The sequence below is a fragment of the Anticarsia gemmatalis genome, chromosome W (genome assembly GCF_050436995.1).
Source record: "Anticarsia gemmatalis isolate Benzon Research Colony breed Stoneville strain chromosome W, ilAntGemm2 primary, whole genome shotgun sequence".
Lineage (NCBI taxonomy): Eukaryota > Metazoa > Arthropoda > Insecta > Lepidoptera > Erebidae > Anticarsia > Anticarsia gemmatalis.
This window is the reverse complement of record NC_134775.1, coordinates 14,156,054-14,173,280: the sequence shown is the minus strand read 5'-3', so window position 1 is coordinate 14,173,280 and position 17,227 is coordinate 14,156,054. Positions and strand designations below refer to the sequence as shown.

At 38.3% G+C, this 17,227-nt stretch overlaps 2 protein-coding genes and 1 pseudogene across 2 annotated transcripts; 2 read left to right on the top strand and 1 right to left on the bottom strand.

Moving 5' to 3' along the window:
- Nucleotides 1-5,369: 5,369 nt before the first annotated feature.
- On the top strand, nt 5,370-7,014 carry LOC142985994 (uncharacterized). Its single transcript, XM_076134226.1, has 2 exons — nt 5,370-6,719; nt 6,958-7,014. The coding sequence occupies exons 1-2, from the start codon at nt 5,370-5,372 to the stop codon at nt 7,012-7,014; spliced, it is 1,407 nt and encodes a 468-aa protein (XP_075990341.1).
- Nucleotides 7,015-7,171: 157 nt separating this feature from the next.
- Nucleotides 7,172-8,474, bottom strand: LOC142985993 (uncharacterized; annotated as a pseudogene).
- A 6-nt stretch (nt 8,475-8,480) lies between these two features.
- Nucleotides 8,481-10,829, top strand: LOC142985992 (uncharacterized). Its single transcript, XM_076134225.1, has one exon. The coding sequence runs from the start codon at nt 8,481-8,483 to the stop codon at nt 10,827-10,829; it is 2,349 nt and encodes a 782-aa protein (XP_075990340.1).
- The last annotated feature ends 6,398 nt before the right edge of the window (nt 10,830-17,227 follow it).

Here is a 17,227-nt window from a genome sequence, read left to right as displayed (position 1 = left end):
CATCCTTTTCTCGAAGCAATTCGGGCTATTTTTGACACCCCTATAATTTCGTTGTGGATAAAACAAGAAGCCTGGATTTTCAGAAACTAATCAGTCATTGTATAAACACGGTATATTTAAAATTTCAGTCAATTTGACCCAGTAGTTTAAGAATGACAACTTGTTAAAATTTTGAATTTTGTCACTCACTGATTCACTGACTCACTGACTCACCGATCATCAAAAGTCTAAGGTACTTCTAGCAGACTTAGAAGCTTAAAATTTAGAATACAAATAGGGTTTAGTGTTTTAATCATGGGAAAAATTTAATATTTTCGAATTTCGGTCCAGTTTTCTAAATACACCAACTGCAACAATAACTTTGTAATCCCATATAAATGTATAAGATTACAAGGTTACATTTGCAGTTAAAAATAAATAGTAGTAAATAGGTACCTACTGTATGAGGCATAACGGGAAGGGGTATAGGGTGGGTAAGGGTGTTTAGCCCATGAAACTGAACAACATTCCCATAGGAAAATATATTGAATTATGAAAAAAAACGTCTTTCCATACAAATTGGACTTCTGTTCGCTCTACAAAAAGAAGTGAGATGCCATCAAAAACATTCTGTAAAAACCTCAAGTCTCGCCGTAAAAAGTTGTGAGATCAATATAATACCAAGTCGATTAATCTATTTAGTCTCTACTTAAAGGACCTTCTGTCTTAAGTTATTACGTATGTTATTATCATGCCAATTTAAAAAAAATACCTTTAAAACAAATAGATCGACTTGGTCATCGCAAGAAAACACAAATTCGCCATTAACATTTCAGGAGCATTAACTAATCAAATCATGCGATGGCCAGGTCGGTCTATTTGTTTTAAAGGTATTTTTTTTAAATTGGCATGATAATAACATACGTAATAACTTAAGACAGAAGGTCCTTTAAGTAGAGACTAAATAGATTAATCGACTTGGTATTATATTGATCTCACAACTTTTTACGGCGAGACTTGAGGTTTTTACAGAATGTTTTTGATGGCATTAATAATTAAATCTAAATAAAGGGAATCGCCAGTTACAGCTAAGCATGGACAAGATGCCTGGTAAAAAATATTTTTACTAAAGAATAATAATAATTCTGAAAGACATAATTTTTATATATGACATAGTGGCCAGGTACACGAACAAAAAGTCGCAATAAAAAGTATTTAAACCGTATTTACCAGTTAAAAAACATACACCATTTTCTAAACGCAGTGTTACCAACACATAAATAAAATATCAAATTCAGTCTGTAATCGATTAGAATGATAATCAATACTGTATATCCAAAAAAGTAGATCTCGCCAAAATGAATACTGATAAATATAGTTTGAAAAGATTGTACTCAGTTAATATGGTTTTAAAATAAAACAGCCAAAAACTTATCAGTATTTATAACATTAAAAAAACGATCATCAATCGATTTTTCTCAGTTTTTTTTCCTGGCAACTTCAAGAGAAATGACATTTGGGTCTGTGACAACACGAAGTAGAATAAACATCACATCATTCCGCGGTGACAACGAAAGAAAGACTATTCAGACTCAAGTCAAAAAAACAAATAAAACTAATAAAATACTGAAATACAAAATGCTGCTGGAAGTAATATATTTTAGAAAAGAATAAGCTTTTACAACGATTTTACACAATATCAAATGCCGGCCTAGTTCTATAAAAAAAAAAAAAACACAATGACAAAATAACTACTTTCCATCAGTTCTCTTCAGCTTGAACGCCTCCCAATATACGTCTTCAACTTCAAAAAATTTACGTACCTATCAATTTTTATGCCAACCGTACTTGAAAAATCTTTGGAGCTCGTGGGAATGATTTAATTTAATTTTAATAATAACATTTTTCGCTTTGGAGCCGGTGGGAATAAAATTTTGGAGCGCGTGGGAATAAGCCAAAAAATCATCAATTGAAAGCATGAACTATTATTTATTTATAGATTTGAGAAGTGCTAATTTTTAAATACGTTTTAGATACTAAATTAATTTAACTCTAATATACTATTTTTAACGCAGATAAGAATGGAGCCTTCCAATTCTACTAAAAAAAGTGCGGGGAATGGACAGAAACACAGTTGAAATCTGCCCTCCAAGTAGTAAAAAGCGGCCAAATGTCACAGCGGAAAGCTGCTGAAACATATGGTATACCCAGGCGCACATTAAGAAACCACATTGAATCTGGTTCCACGGAGAAGATAACTGGTCTTGTGCCTATCTATATCTATACTTATAATAAATCTGTAGAGAGGTAAATTCTGTACATTGAATATATTTAAAAAAGAACCAATGGAGGATGTTTAGTAACGGATACTGATACCGAATCTGCAATTTAATTTTTTCTTTTCTGTCTGTCTGTCTGTCTGTCTGTCGTTCGTCTCTATGTTACGCTATCACGTAAAAACTACCGAATATAATTAACTGAAATTTAGTATATGCATAGAATAAGTAGTGGAGCAACTTATAATAATAATAATATAACTTTTATTTCAACCAAAGGTCATCAGTACAATTAAATAACAAAACATATAAGTATTAACATAGGAGAAGAAATTAGAAATAGTTAGATAATAATAATATATAAAGTAGCGAGCAGTAATAGCCGAGTGGTTTAAGTTGCCACCTCCCACGCAAGTGGTCGCAGGTTCGAATCCGAGGCAACACACCAATGACTTTTCGAAGTTATGTGTGTATTAGAAATAATTATCACTTGCTCTAACGGTGAAGGAAAACATCGTGAGGAAACCTTGCATGCCTAAAATTTGTTTAATACATTTATTGAGGGCATGCAAAGTCCCCAACCCGCACTTGGCCAGCGTGGTGGACTCAAGGCCTAACCCCTCCCCCTCGTTTGGGAGGAGACCCTTGCCCTGCAGTGGGACACATATGGGTTATTAAAAAAAAAAAAAAGTAAAAAACAGAGATTACACAAGTCTTGAAGACCGAGTTGCGCTAGTCCGTAAATGCACCATTGCACAACGGTTCAAGTAGCGGCAGTCGAACCTCTCCGCGAACATCATCAGGATACCATTGGGGCTGGCCCGCACCCTGCGCAACAGGGACGTGCATCTCTTACGCATAGTGGCATAAAAGCAATTTACGCGTGCTTCTGCAAACATCCCTGAAGCACTACAGTAACGAGGCAACCCCAGTAGCACCCTAAAGCAGTTATTATATTGTATGCGAAGAGCGCTGTACTGTCTTTGCGTATAATTAACCCACAGGCTGCTCGTGTAGAAAGATGTACAGTAAGCTCTGAAGAGAGTGAGCTTCACATCCCTCGTACAGCGAGCAAACCGTGCAATCATATTAGCTCGGACAGACAACGCTCTCCGCTCACGTTCAATATCCGCGTCATCTTTCAAGTCAGAGGTAACTATGTGACCTAGATATTTAAACTGATCCACCTTTCTTAAAACTGTACCATTTAGTTTAATCTTCGGTACATCGTCACTGTTTTTACCCCTGACTTGAAAGACCATGCATTCACTTTTTTTGACATTATATCTTAACCCGTGGGCAAGAGCATATCTCTCACAAACCGCTATGAGCTGTGATAGTCCACAGACCGAGGCGCTCAGCAGAACCATATCGTCTGCATAACTGATGTTATTTAAACATATATTGTCAATATGGCAACCTAGATGAGTGCTGCTGAGCTCCTCGATAAGTGCATTCACATATAGGTTGAACAGTTTAGGCGATGATAACCCCCCTTGCCTTACCCCGCAATCTAGGACATATGGCTCTGAAAACGACCTCGACCATTTCACGACGTTGACCTGGTTTCGATACCAATATTTCTTTTTATATATTATGATTCAGATAAAAAGTATATCCAATATACTTTTTATCTGATTAACATTTTGGTCCCCAATCTGCATTGGTTTAGCTATAAATATCGATAAAAATTATATTTTATTAATCAAACATATGAACGTATAAATCACGCGGTCGAATCTTAGACTAATATTATCTTTATTTAGTAAAACATTGATTTAAATTCTATTATGAACGCAACTTAAATATTCTTTCTAAAGGAACATCAGTATTTTTTTTTCAATAACTCTGGAAACATAGAATTAATTATTAACAAAAAACGATGTTAGGTGTATAGATGCCTAGTTATAGTTATATGGAAACATTGCCATTCTTCGGATTAAAATATTATAAGTTTAGTCTTCAATAAATCTCAGCAGTGACTACATGTGTGTTTCGTTTAAAATTCCTACACACAAGCAAACTTGAACCTAATCACCTCAACATATGGTCCTTCGAGCCGGATCTTGAACGAGTGACCCTAACGCCAGCCGGCCGCCTAGAACAAAAGGACTGCATTCCAACGCTCGATTCCGAGAATTTTGCTTCAGTTAAACGTAAACAACATTTAATAAAATATTATTATAGAAGAAGTGTTGTGAATACGAGTGTAATTTGACGAAAATGAGCATTACGAACGAACAATTGCTTAATATACTTGAAGAAAATGCCTGTTTATTGAAAAAAGCGCAATCAAATTTAAAGAAATGTCCTAAACAGCGGCTGACGAAGGGCTACATTGAAGGAAGACTCAAATGCATTGAAGAATATTGGCAATCTTTTAAAGCTGCGCATCAGGAATTAGTTAAAGTTACGCCAAAACAACAGCGAATCAATATACAATATTTTGTCAATGAGGACTATTATATCGTGGAAGATTTGTATCTTTGTATTGTTGCCGATTTGAGTGATATGTTAAATACAATTAAACCTAACCAGATGGATACAAGTGATACATCAGATGTTCAACAACCTCAGGTAAAATTACCTAGAATACAACTCCCGACATTTGCTGGTAATTATGAAGATTGGACTACATTTCACGACTTATTCTCTTCACTGGTGGATAGCAACACAAAATTGGGCAAAGCACAAAAATTACACTATTTAAAATCAAGTCTCACCGGGGAAGCTGAAGCCTTGTTAAAACATATACGGGTGGCCGAAGATAATTATGAACAAGCCTGGAATATACTAAAACAACGCTATGGCAACAAAAGGGCTATAGTCACATCATTATTCAAGCGATTATTTGGTCAACGAAAGGCGCACGCACAAACAGCTAATCAGCTTAAAGCACTGTTGGACACGACTACAGAGTGCTTAAACGGTCTCCAAAATTTGAAGGTGTCAGCTGAGTCATCGGATGCCATGATTGTTTACATTACTGTGCAAAAATTAGACCTGGAAACACACAAATCATGGGAAGATCATATTTCAGATCATGACCCCGACACACTACCGACTTGGGCCGAATTAAAGAGATTTCTGGAAACTAAATTTCGTTCGTTGGAGATGACTACGCCCAGTACTTCTACCCTAAGAGAGAACAAAGCAGTAAGAGAAAAAAGTTACCACGTATATACAAGTTCGCCAGCTAAAGATTGCATTATGTGTCAAGAAAAACACACACTTTGTCACTGCAAACAGTTCACGAAGTTACCACAAGAAGAAAGAACTAACTTCGTCAAAAAGAAGAATCTTTGTTACAACTGTTTGATCCCAGGTCACTCTGCCATGAGATGTCGTCTGCAGATGTCATGTAGGCTATGTAAGCGACGCCATCATACCTTATTGCATCAACCCAAGAACGACAAATCATCAGACAGTGTACAAGCACACTACACAGACATTGAAGACAAGCAAGACACACCAAAAGAAGACCAACCAGCAGAAGTTCAAATATCATCGCATCTAGCGACTAAGCAGTCTACGGCTTTACTCGCTACAGCTCTTCTGCCCGTCAAGGATGAACTTGGTCACGTCACAGTATTGCGCGCTCTAATCGATCAAGGCTCACAAGCAAATTTTATCAGTGAGCGAGCAACACAATTATTGAAACTCAAGGGAACACCTGTAAAAGGGACAATCACTGGTGTGGGTTCCACACATACATCAGTGAAACATGTGGTACAACTGAAGCTCCTTTCAAGATACGACAACCAGTTCAAGCTTCAAATCAAAGCATACGTCATGGCTACGCGACTCACAACACAGTTGCCAACAAAACCCATAAAGTACTTACCTCTACACTGGTCGCACTTACAAGGTCTCTCTCTAGCCGATCCGAACTTCCACCAGCCAGGGAGAGTAGACATGCTTCTAGGTGTCGAAGTTTATGCACAAATCCTGAAGAATGAAGTAATCAAAGGACCACCTGGCTCTCCATGTGCACAGAATACAAGCTTAGGTTGGATCCTCTTCGGTAATGTTCAAGTAGATGATTCTTCAGAAGGAATTATAGTCATGCATCACCAATTGAATGTTGATAATCTCTTACAAACCCTTTGGGAATTAGAAACAGAGGATAAGAGAAAGCTAACAAAAGATGAAGAAAGATGTGAAGAAGTATATGAAAACACATACAAGAGAAATAAAGAAGGAAGATTTATAGTAAAATTACCATTTAAGACTGAAACACCTAAGTCACCCGAAGGACACACCAGAGATATAGCATTGAGAAGATACATACAACTAGAAAGACGCTTAGAAAATGATAGAAGATTAAGGACAGAATACACAAAAGTAATGGAAGAATACATTGGTCTGAATCACATGGAAGAAGTTCCAACAAATGAAATAGAACATTCAGCTGTATACTTACCACATCATCCAGTCCTGAAAGAAACAAGTGAAACTACGAAGGTGAGAGTAGTATTTGATGCATCGTCCAAGGGTTGCAATAATATATCTCTGAATGATGAACTGCTTATAGGACCACAACTCCAGGAAGACATGAGATATTTAGTTATGAGGTGGAGAATGAAACCTGTCTGTTTTGTAGCAGACATTGAAAAGATGTATCGTATGATACTGGTGACAAAAGAAGATACAGACTACCAACGTATTGTTTGGAGATTTAATGTAACTGATCCAATCAAAGATTATCGTCTACTACGAGTCACCTTTGGCACCGCCTCAGCTCCTTATCTTGCTGTGAAAACGCTTCAACAACTGGCACACGATGAAGGAAAAGATAATCCTATAGCAGCTGAAATTATAAAACAAGATTTTTATATTTTTTTATTTTTTATTTATTTATTCATTTATTTCAGGCAACTGAGGCCCATAGAAAACCCAATAAACAAATTACAAATTAAAAATATAAATATACTAATACATACATAATTAATATAACTTATAATTATACACGATTACTACTATTGTGCAGCGTCGGCGTCGTGTATCGCGCAGTATCGGGTATCCGGCCACGGAATCGCCGGAAAACAACACCTTTCGGCCAAAATTCTGGCTCCATGAACTTTGTGAGATGCTCAGTTGGCACTCTCACCACGAAGGCATTAAAACCCACATTGTGACGTGATTCCAACCTCTGAACTCTCAAAGTCCACTTCGTTTTCGTCTGTATGTACTCTACAATCTCTTCAACCTTTGTAGAGTAATGCAGTCTGGATACGTACAGCGGCGTCACTGGTACAGCGGGACGCAGCAAGAAATTCGGTCCGGTCGGTCCAGTGCCGCACTTGTTTTGGTTCGGCTTCTTTTTCTTCTTCTGTACCATGATGAAGCCATCCTTGTCGGCCTGTTCTTTCGGTTGCTCCCTGTTGTTCTTCTGGGTGAATAGGCAGCTCTTCTGTTTAACCCCTTTTATAATTTGTCGCTTTGTCTGCGCTGCAGGTGTTTTCTTAGCGACTATATCGGCGTAGGCACGTGCAGGGGTCGTTGTACCTACGCGTGATGTCACAGTGGCCGGTGTAGAGGCGCATGCGACGACGGCGGCGAGCAAAGCTTCGTCAGCGATATCGGCAGCTGGTGACGCACTTGAGTTCGCCGACGCAAAACTGCCTATGGAGGCAGTCTGCGGTCCGCGGCGAGTGTTCACCTTTGAGGCCTCTGGTGACCTAATTACTGAACCAACGTTGTGCAATTATGTAATTTCTGCACGCAGCTCAGCAATGATAGTGTCTGAAGCCTCTAGTCTGGACTGCATCTTAGTCATCTCAGCTTTTAACGACGTGATGTCCTTCAGCAGTCTAGTTACATCGACGTGATCGAACGTGACGGGAGGCAGTTTACTTAGCTCTTTCGCCACGAAGTCAGGCACGTCGTCTGGGTCGGTCTTCTTTAACATATCAATTATATCTTGAAGACTCTTCTCGGAGCCCTCTCTGCGACGAGACGGCATCTGGTCCAGTTTTCCAAGTGACTGGAACAGTAGCAGCTTTGCGCTGCTGACATCTTCCTCCTTGAAATTGGATCGGCATATTTGCAATATGCTCACCTCATCCATGTAATCAATTGCATGGACGAGGAACGCCAATAATTCGTTCAATATGAGTTTTTTCGAACTCATAATGTCACCGTGCAGCGGCTATGGCCGCGCCAAACGCGAATAAAATTCGTGCCGTGTACAGTGGATACACGTCCGTAGTCGAGAAGAAGTTAATGTCTGGAGAAGATACAGTGGAGCAGGCTATAGAAGTAGCTAAGAATATTAACCATATCTTACAAAGAGGAGGGTTTACGCTGCAAAAATGGTCGTCTAATAGCATCGAGTTCCTGGAACAATTTGAATCTGCTCAGCATAGTAAACAAGTTAAAATAGACATGAAGCTACATGGTACAATCAGAACACTTGGTTTGTCTTGGAACATGGGTGAAGACACTATGCATTACCATCTAGATAACGCACCTTTCTCTGGAATCGTGACTAAAAGGAAGATCTTAGCTGACATTCACCGACTATTCGATCCACTGGGATGGTTGGCTCCTGCGATAGTACCTACAAAGATATTAATTCAAAAGTTATGGTTGAAACGAAGCTCATGTGATGATGAAGTAGACCCTGAAACAGAAAAAGAATGGATTAGTATACGTGATAGCTTTACACATCTGAAGGATGTTAAACTACAAAGATGGTTACAATGCACAAACAAGGATATTAAAAACGTCACCATTCACGGTTTCTGTGACGCTTCTAACAAAGCATATGGTGCTGTTGCTTACCTGCGGGTGTTGGTAGAAGACCATCGGTATGAAACGGCTATGATTGCTGCCAAATCTAGAGTTGCACCTGTAAAACCAGTCTCATTACCACGACTTGAGCTGTGCGGCGCAGTATTACTATCCCAATTATTGAAGCAGATAAGTGAAGCTATGCGAATTCCTGCAAGTCAAATATTTTCATGGACAGACTCTACTATTGTTTTATCCTGGCTGCAAGGAGATCCTACAAGATGGCAAACCTTTGTAAGGAACAGAGTAATCACAATTATTGATAATATAGGTAGCAAATGGTTTCATGTACAATCTAAAGATAATCCTGCTGACGTTGTATCCAGAGGTATGCTGCTAACAGAATTAAAGAATTGTCGGTTATGGTGGAAAGGACCCGAATGGCTGAAACAAGAAAATATAGAATTTAAAACAATAAATACAGACACAGATATGGAAATGAGAAGAAATATTAATGTAAACGTAGTAACAAAACACGACAGTGCCGATGATGAAAAGATGTGGTCTACCCGCTTCGAGATTTGTGACACACTGACGGAGTTGATGAGGACCGTGACACACTGCAGACAATTCTTGAACCTGAAAAAAGAGAATATAGACATTAGTATGACAACAGAAGAATTAGAAAGATCTTTGCACAAATGTATACAAATAGTACAAACCGAATGTTTTGACGAAGACATAAAAGACCTGAAAAGTAAAGAAAGGGTTAAGAACAGGAGTGTATTGAAGTCCCTAAATCCATATTTAGATCAAAATCAAATCCTCAGGGTGGGCGGTAGAATCCGACACGCCGCCAATTTACACAATGATAGAAAACACCCTATAATTCTTGATGATAAATCCTACTTAACGAGACTGATTATTGCCGATGCACATGCTAAAACATTGCACGGGGGTGTACAGTTAATGATTAACTACATACGATCTAAATATTGGATACTGAAAGGAAAACGAATAGTGAAGGCTGAAATACACAAATGTTTAGTTTGTGCTAAACAACGAGCAGTCATTAGAACCCAATTGATGGGAGACTTACCTAAGGAGAGAGTGACAGCTGCTCGTCCTTTCTTGCAATGTGGCGTAGATTTTGCAGGCCCATATAATATACTCATGTCTAAGGGAAGAGGTGCTAAAACGAATAAAGACTACATTTCATTATTTATTTGTATGGCAACGAAAGCCATTCATTTAGAGCTTGTTGGCGATCTATCATCCGAAGCCTTTATTGGAGCATTCCGTAGATTTGTTTCACGTCGAGGAAGATGTAATCACATGTGGAGTGACCAAGGACGTAACTTCGTTGGTGCCAATAAGGAGCTTAAAGATGCCTGGAAGGAAGCCAGATTAGAATTCGAAGGTGATATTGTAGACATACTGGCTAAAGACGGAACGCAGTGGCATTTTATCCCGGCATATAGTCCGAATTTCGGTGGTCTCTGGGAAGCCGGAGTAAAATCCATGAAATACCACCTGAAACGAGTTTTGAATAGCCACATGACGTTTGAAGAATTTAGTACACTTTTATGTCAGATCGAAGCGTGTCTGAATTCTCGTCCACTGTGCCCCATTGATGACTCAGATACAGAAAATATAGATGTGCTCACTCCAGGACATTTTTTGATTGGGGAAGCACCCATCACAGTTCCGTCACCTAGCTTGAAAGACATCCCCATAAGTAATTTATCTCGATGGCATCACGCTCAAAAGCTCTTGACTGATTTTTGGCAGCGGTGGCAACAAGAGTATTTGTCGAGACTACAGCAACGACCAAAGTGATTAAAGAGAGTAGAAGATTTACACATTGGACAGATAGTACTCATAAAAACCGACAACACTCCTCCAGGGAAATGGCCGTTGGGACGTATTGTCGACACACACCCTGGCCCAGATGCCATTACAAGAGTGTATAGCGTAAAAAGCGGAAACAATATAGTTAAGCGTTCTATTGGTAAAATATGTCTACTGCCTATAAATGTAACCGATTAATTAATTATTAGAATCAGTTTATTAGTTTACAATTTGTTATAGTTCTGACTATTATACAATTTTGTATTTAGAAATTGATTTTATATAATGCAAGGCTTTGATTTCATTTGTATTAAGTTGTAAACTGTAAGGGTTATTTGATTCATGTTGCATGTCAAAAAGATCTAACGCTCTTTTGGTGGGCGGTATGTTAGGTGTATAGATGCCTAGTTATAGTTATATGGAAACATTGCCATTCTTCGGATTAAAATATTATAAGTTTAGTCTTCAATAAATCTCAGCAGTGACTACATGTGTGTTTCGTTTAAAATTCCTACACACAAGCAAACTTGAACCTAATCACCTCAACAAACGACTTCTAAAATCACAGTAATTGCCCACCCCATTTTTTTTTTCATTCAAACCCACAGCGATTCTAATGCACCGCCTAGGTATAAATATATTCTTATTTTCTATACTTATAATAAATCTGTAGACAGGTCAATTCTGTACATTTTAGTTTAGTAACGGATACTGATACCGAATCTGCAATTTATAATTTTTTTCCTGTCTGTCTGTCGTCCGTCTGTATGTGATGGCATCACGTAAAACAACCTGATAGAGCAATGAAATTTGGTAATGGAATAAGTAGTGGAGAAACATATAGGATTCTTTTTATCTCATAAAAAATCTAAAATTTCTAGAAAATAGCAAAAATGTAGTTGAAATCGTAAACAGGTAACATAAAAATATAAGCGATAATTTTGAAAATTATGGTGTGAGATCAAACCTCATCGGAGACAGTAATTTTTGTGACTGTTTTACGTTTCAAAATACTTTTTAAAATTTTCTATGATTTTTTGTGGAATTTGATATTAATAAATTTTATTTCACAGTGCATTATTTCAATTGGGATCAAACCTCATCGGAGACAATGACTTTTTGTGACTGTTTCACGATTCAAAATACTTATTTATATTAGAACACGGTTAGTTTTTCGAACAGACTGACAAGTGACATTTATTTTATAAAAGTATTGGAGGTAAAACAAAATTGCACATTACATACACTAGATGGCGCTACAATACACTTATTATTTTGTTACCAAATTTTCATACCACCACTTAACAAAATAATCTAAAAACATACTAACAAAGTTTACAATAGGTAAGTGTTACAATAATATAAAAATCAACACAACTCTACTAAACATATTTTCTTCATGAAATTATGATGTTTAATCTTACACAAACTTTTTGTAAACATATCAGCTGTCATGTCTGATGTTTTTAAGTACTCAATTTTTACCAAATTATTTGCAACTGCCTCTCTAATAAAATGAAACCTTACATCAATATGTTTACTTCTTTTATGATACATACAGTTTTCTGAAAGCTGTTTGGCACTTTGATTATCATTACATAATATAACTGGGAGGTTTTTTCTATTTATAAGTTCACACAATAAGTTTTTTAAGAAAATTGCCTCTTTACTGGCCTCACAGACAGCCATATATTCGGCCTCTGTGCTCGATAATGCAACTGTTTGTTGCTTTCTACTTTCATGTGATACAACACACCCAGAAAATATAAAACAATATCCTGTATAGGATCTCCTGTCTATAGCATCGGAGGCCCAATCAGCATCAACAAAACCAAGTATATCTGAATCATTTTTACATACATTAATCCATACAATTTTGTAGAACTTAAGTATTTGAGAACTCGTTTTTCATGCTTACAATGTGTTTCATCATTACATTTATTAAATTGGCTCAAATAACTTATACAATAAGATATGTCTGGTCTGGTTAAGACTGATAGATACATTAAACTACCAATCAGCTGTTGATATAGATAGTTTGACATTTCATTTTTACTCTTTTCTAGTTTTAAATTAACTTCCATAGGAGTATCTATATTTTTACAATTTTCTAATTCAAATTTATTCAACAACTTTTCAATGAAATCTTTTTGATCAATACATATTTTATTTTTCTTTGTTTTTACATTCATACCTAAACATTTTCTCAGCTGTCCTAAATCTTTCAACTTAAATCTGGCATTCAAATGCTTTCAGATGATCTACTTCCTCTTTACAATTAGAAAATATAAAAAAATCATCAACAAATAATGCAATATAGGTTTTATACTTTTCTGATGATTTAACAAACAAACATGGCTCATACAAAGATTTTATATAATTCAACTGCTGTAAACAATCATCTACTTCTTTATACCATTGCCTTGCTGATTGTTTAAGACCATAAATTGCCCTATTTAATTTTAAAACTTTATTTTTATTATCTTCACATATGAGATTTTGTGGCAATTCCATGTACCTATACAATTTCTTCAAGACGTCCATTTAGAAAAGTTGTGGTGACATCTAAGTGAGTTATATTGAGATTTGAACGCACACTAATAGCAAACAACAATTTCAAAGTTGAGTATTTTAAAACTGGTGAAAAGGTCTCTTTATAATCAATTCCTTCATGTTGTGTGAAACCCTTAGCAACCAGCCTTGCCCTATATCTCACTGTGTTATCACTATTTAACTTTTTTCTAAAAACCCATTTACATTGAACCACTTTTCCCTTACTTGGTCTGTTTACCACATCCCATGCTTCATTGTCACTGAATGACTGCAACTCTTCCTTCATAGCACTGCACTATTCTTCTTTTTCTGGACCGCTCATCACTTCTTCATAAGTAAAACTGTCATCATGCATATCCAGACTTTCTGTAACACATACATTACTGTACCCATACCTAACTGGTGGCCTTCTTTCACGTTGAACCATTCCTTCTGAGCTGGATCTTTCAGCTTCAAATGTATCCTCATTTGACTGACTGTCACAGAATTCTTCTGAAGTAGAAGAATCTAAGGTGTTTGTTATCTGGCACGTATCTGTTGGATCAACAATGGTTTCCGAACTTGCAGTAGAACTGTTAGCTTCATCTTTTTCAATCTGGCTATCATCTTCTTCTTTCTTATCTTCCACTAAGGCTTCTACAGTATTAGCTTCTCTACTACACTTCATTATGATGACATCTCTGCTAGTCGTTATCCTCTTAGTCTTCGGGTTATATACCCGATAACCCTTGGTGTTTTCTGCAAAACCGAGAAGTATATATTGTTCTGCCTTCTTGTCCCATTTTGTTCTATTTATTTTGGGTATGTGAACCATAGCAGGGCTTCCAAATACTCTGATATGCTCAAGATTTGGTTTTCTTCCACTCCATAGCTCATAAGGAGTTTTGTGAAGACCAGAGGCTAATGTTCTGTTTCGCAAATATACTGCAGTGTTGACTGCCTCTGCCCAGAATTTCTTTTCCATCTTAGCATCAAATAGAAGACATCTAGCCCTTTCTTCAACGGTCCTATTAAGCCTCTCACATAATCCGTTTTGCTCTGGTGTGTGAGGATTCGTTTTTGATGCACTATTCCTTCTTTATTCAAAAAACTTTCAAATTCTGTGGAACAAAACTCCCCATCGTTGTCTGTTCTTAATATCTTAATGCTCTTTTCTGTTTGTTTTTCAACTAGAGCTTTGTAAATCTTAAAATATTTCAGAGCTTCATTTTTTGCTTTGAGAAAATATCGTCCCCGTAGAACGAAAAGTCATTAAGTAACAAAATGTTCAAAATCGACTTATAAATACCAATAAAATCAGTAATTTTTTCTCCATATTTCTGTCTTACTCTCGTATTCATAACGTAATTATTTAGAAAAATGTAAATCGCGAGACTTAATTAAGTACATTATTTGATTTGTGACAGTTGAGTTACAAGTAACTAAGTCACCTGATTACTTTTTCTCTTCTTTGTTGAAAAAGATACTTACGCATTAAAGTTCCTTATCTACTTTTTCCGCATTACTCTCTATAGGCATGTCTTAAAAAATAGTAATGCGAAAACTCATCAAAGTGACTTAGTAATTTTATTGTATGTGATATTTTGTGCGAAAAGTGAAAAACTACCATTAATTATTTTTCGAGCTATATTATTTAAGACCAGACGTTTAAAAGAAAAAACGACAACTAACTATAGTGTTCTGGTTAATATTTTCCCTGACTGTAGATGACATAACACATTAGAGTATTATAATTAAAATGTTTTGGCTACTTTTCACTCAGCAAAAACACTACTAGATGAAAGGTTGGTAACTATGTCCCGTGATACGATGCTACTTAGTGAGATTACGCCCTTTGACCTTAGGACCCTCGCCGCACCCGCGCATTATTGCAGTCACTCGCAGAGGCGTATTTTAAGATGGCGCGCCCTGGGCTCCGCTAGCTTTCCGCCCCATCAAGGAATGAAAAAACTAAACTTTATTTTCATTTTTAACAAATTAGTTTTTTACATTGTCCTGATCAATTTTATTTATTAAATCGGCTTTAATCGACCTTCACCTCCTCTGGGCTGGCTGAGTCGTCCAGATCTGTAATGCTCAGTTCCGCGGTCTTTGTGGGCCTGGACACTCGGAAGGTGTCCTCCCCGATAACTTTCCTCAATTTAGAGGCCAGGGCATCCGCTTTTCCGGTCCCTGACCCCTGGGAGCTCAACATTCGAGCTCCCGTAGCCGCAACCCCGAAGCGGACTATTTCATTGTCGGCTTGGTTTATTTTGTCCTTTGCGTCCCTAATAACGTCTCTATATGTCGCACCGCTTTTTGCCGCCTTCAGCTGCAGCTGGAGCCCGAAGATTGGGCGCCTTCTTCTTCCTCCTTCTTTTATTACAGAATTGATGAGTATCTAAACGACAATAGCTCTTGGGAATAGTCGCTCGCTTGATTAGGATTCTTTGAAATTAGGGAACTTTGCCATAAATTGTATAAACTTAGTAGCAGTAGGTCTAAATATTGTAAAATATGGGCACTTAATGATGCAAATAGGTGATGTTACATACAATTTGATGTTAATCATAAAACTGTCACTTTTTTTCTTTTATATTGTTCACAACCAATGTGCTCACTTGTTGCCCATATTCTTATTATCACATGCTAGTAGGTGCTCCCAACATACGGTATGATCAGAGACTAATAAATAACCGTGAGTTTCTTGCTAGCTCTTCTCATAAGGCTCCACCCCCTTTGCGAGCTAGTGGTAGATTCATTAATTGTAACGACTATCATAAGTGTCAATATTTGACCTAAATGAATAAATGATTTGATTTTGATTTTCTTGCCCTTTTTGTCGGCTTCCGTAGCCTTGGGCGCCTTGCTATTTTTCCCGACGAGCTGCTACTCTTTGGCAGCCGTCGGTTTAGTGAACGGCGGTTTGGAAGCCACTGCACTGTAAGACGCGGCTGTTTACCCTGCTTCTCCTTGGTCCGGAGACCTGTGAGCTGCGGTGCGGTGGCGGTGGCGTGGCGAATGCGTTAGCAGGTACAGCTGAGGACGCTGCCCCTGGTTTTTCTGGCGCGGGGTTGATGCCGTTGCCTGTGACATGTGATCGACCTCCTCTTGCAAGCGATAATTCTGGGCCTGACGCGCCAAATTCTCCTTCGTGGCATACTGCCTGCTCGACTCCGACACTGCCAGTTTGACGTTCCTGGCAGCGTCTTTGAGGGACTTTATAAAGGTCACCCTTGAGGTGACCGGATTTGTCGGCCACCTCCACCACTGCCTAGTGGTGAGTGAGGATGGTGTCCGCCAGCTGGATGGTGAATTTGTCCTTAGGGTCATTGTCTGACACTTGCTAAAACTGGGCGTGCTCCGACCCTCCGCAACTATGCTATGCAGTCAATACGGCTGGGCTTCTTGCCCCCGATCTCCTCGGGTTTGAGCTTCTCGCCTCTCCCACTTACATCATTTGGGTTCGTTTTCAAATTTATATTATCCAAACAGTTCCCGCGAGTGTGGTGGCAAGTATCGTTCCACCGAGGTAGAGGCCCCATAATCCGGTGACCCTTATACTACTGGAGGGCGGGAGGTGCCCCAGTGGCCGCTTGCGTCTGGTTTTTCTGGCGCGGGGGTCCCCGCAAAGCGAATGAACTCTGACCACGCAAGGCCCCTAAAGGGGGCGCCACTGCTGGAGTTACTCGGGATTTTCACAGAGGTGGTCTCCTCGCGACCCAGCCGGTTAAGGCAAGGCCCTCGGTCAAGGATGGACGGATTTACGATAACTGACGGTTGACGAGGGCGGCAGCGGCCTGGCTCTTCGTCAGCTCGGGGCAGTGTGAGTGCCTACTGAGCCCGTCCTCCCA

Bases quoted from the DNA above. Each gene is read 5' to 3' on its own strand.
- LOC142985994 (XM_076134226.1), top strand. From the start codon at position 5,370: ATGACTACGCCCAGTACTTCTACCCTAAGAGAGAACAAAGCAGTAAGA. The intron at 6,720-6,957 runs GTGAGAGTAGTA...ATCCAATCAAAG, and splicing joins AAACAAGTGAAACTACGAAG to ATTATCGTCTACTACGAGTC.
- LOC142985992 (XM_076134225.1), top strand. From the start codon at position 8,481: ATGTCTGGAGAAGATACAGTGGAGCAGGCTATAGAAGTAGCTAAGAAT.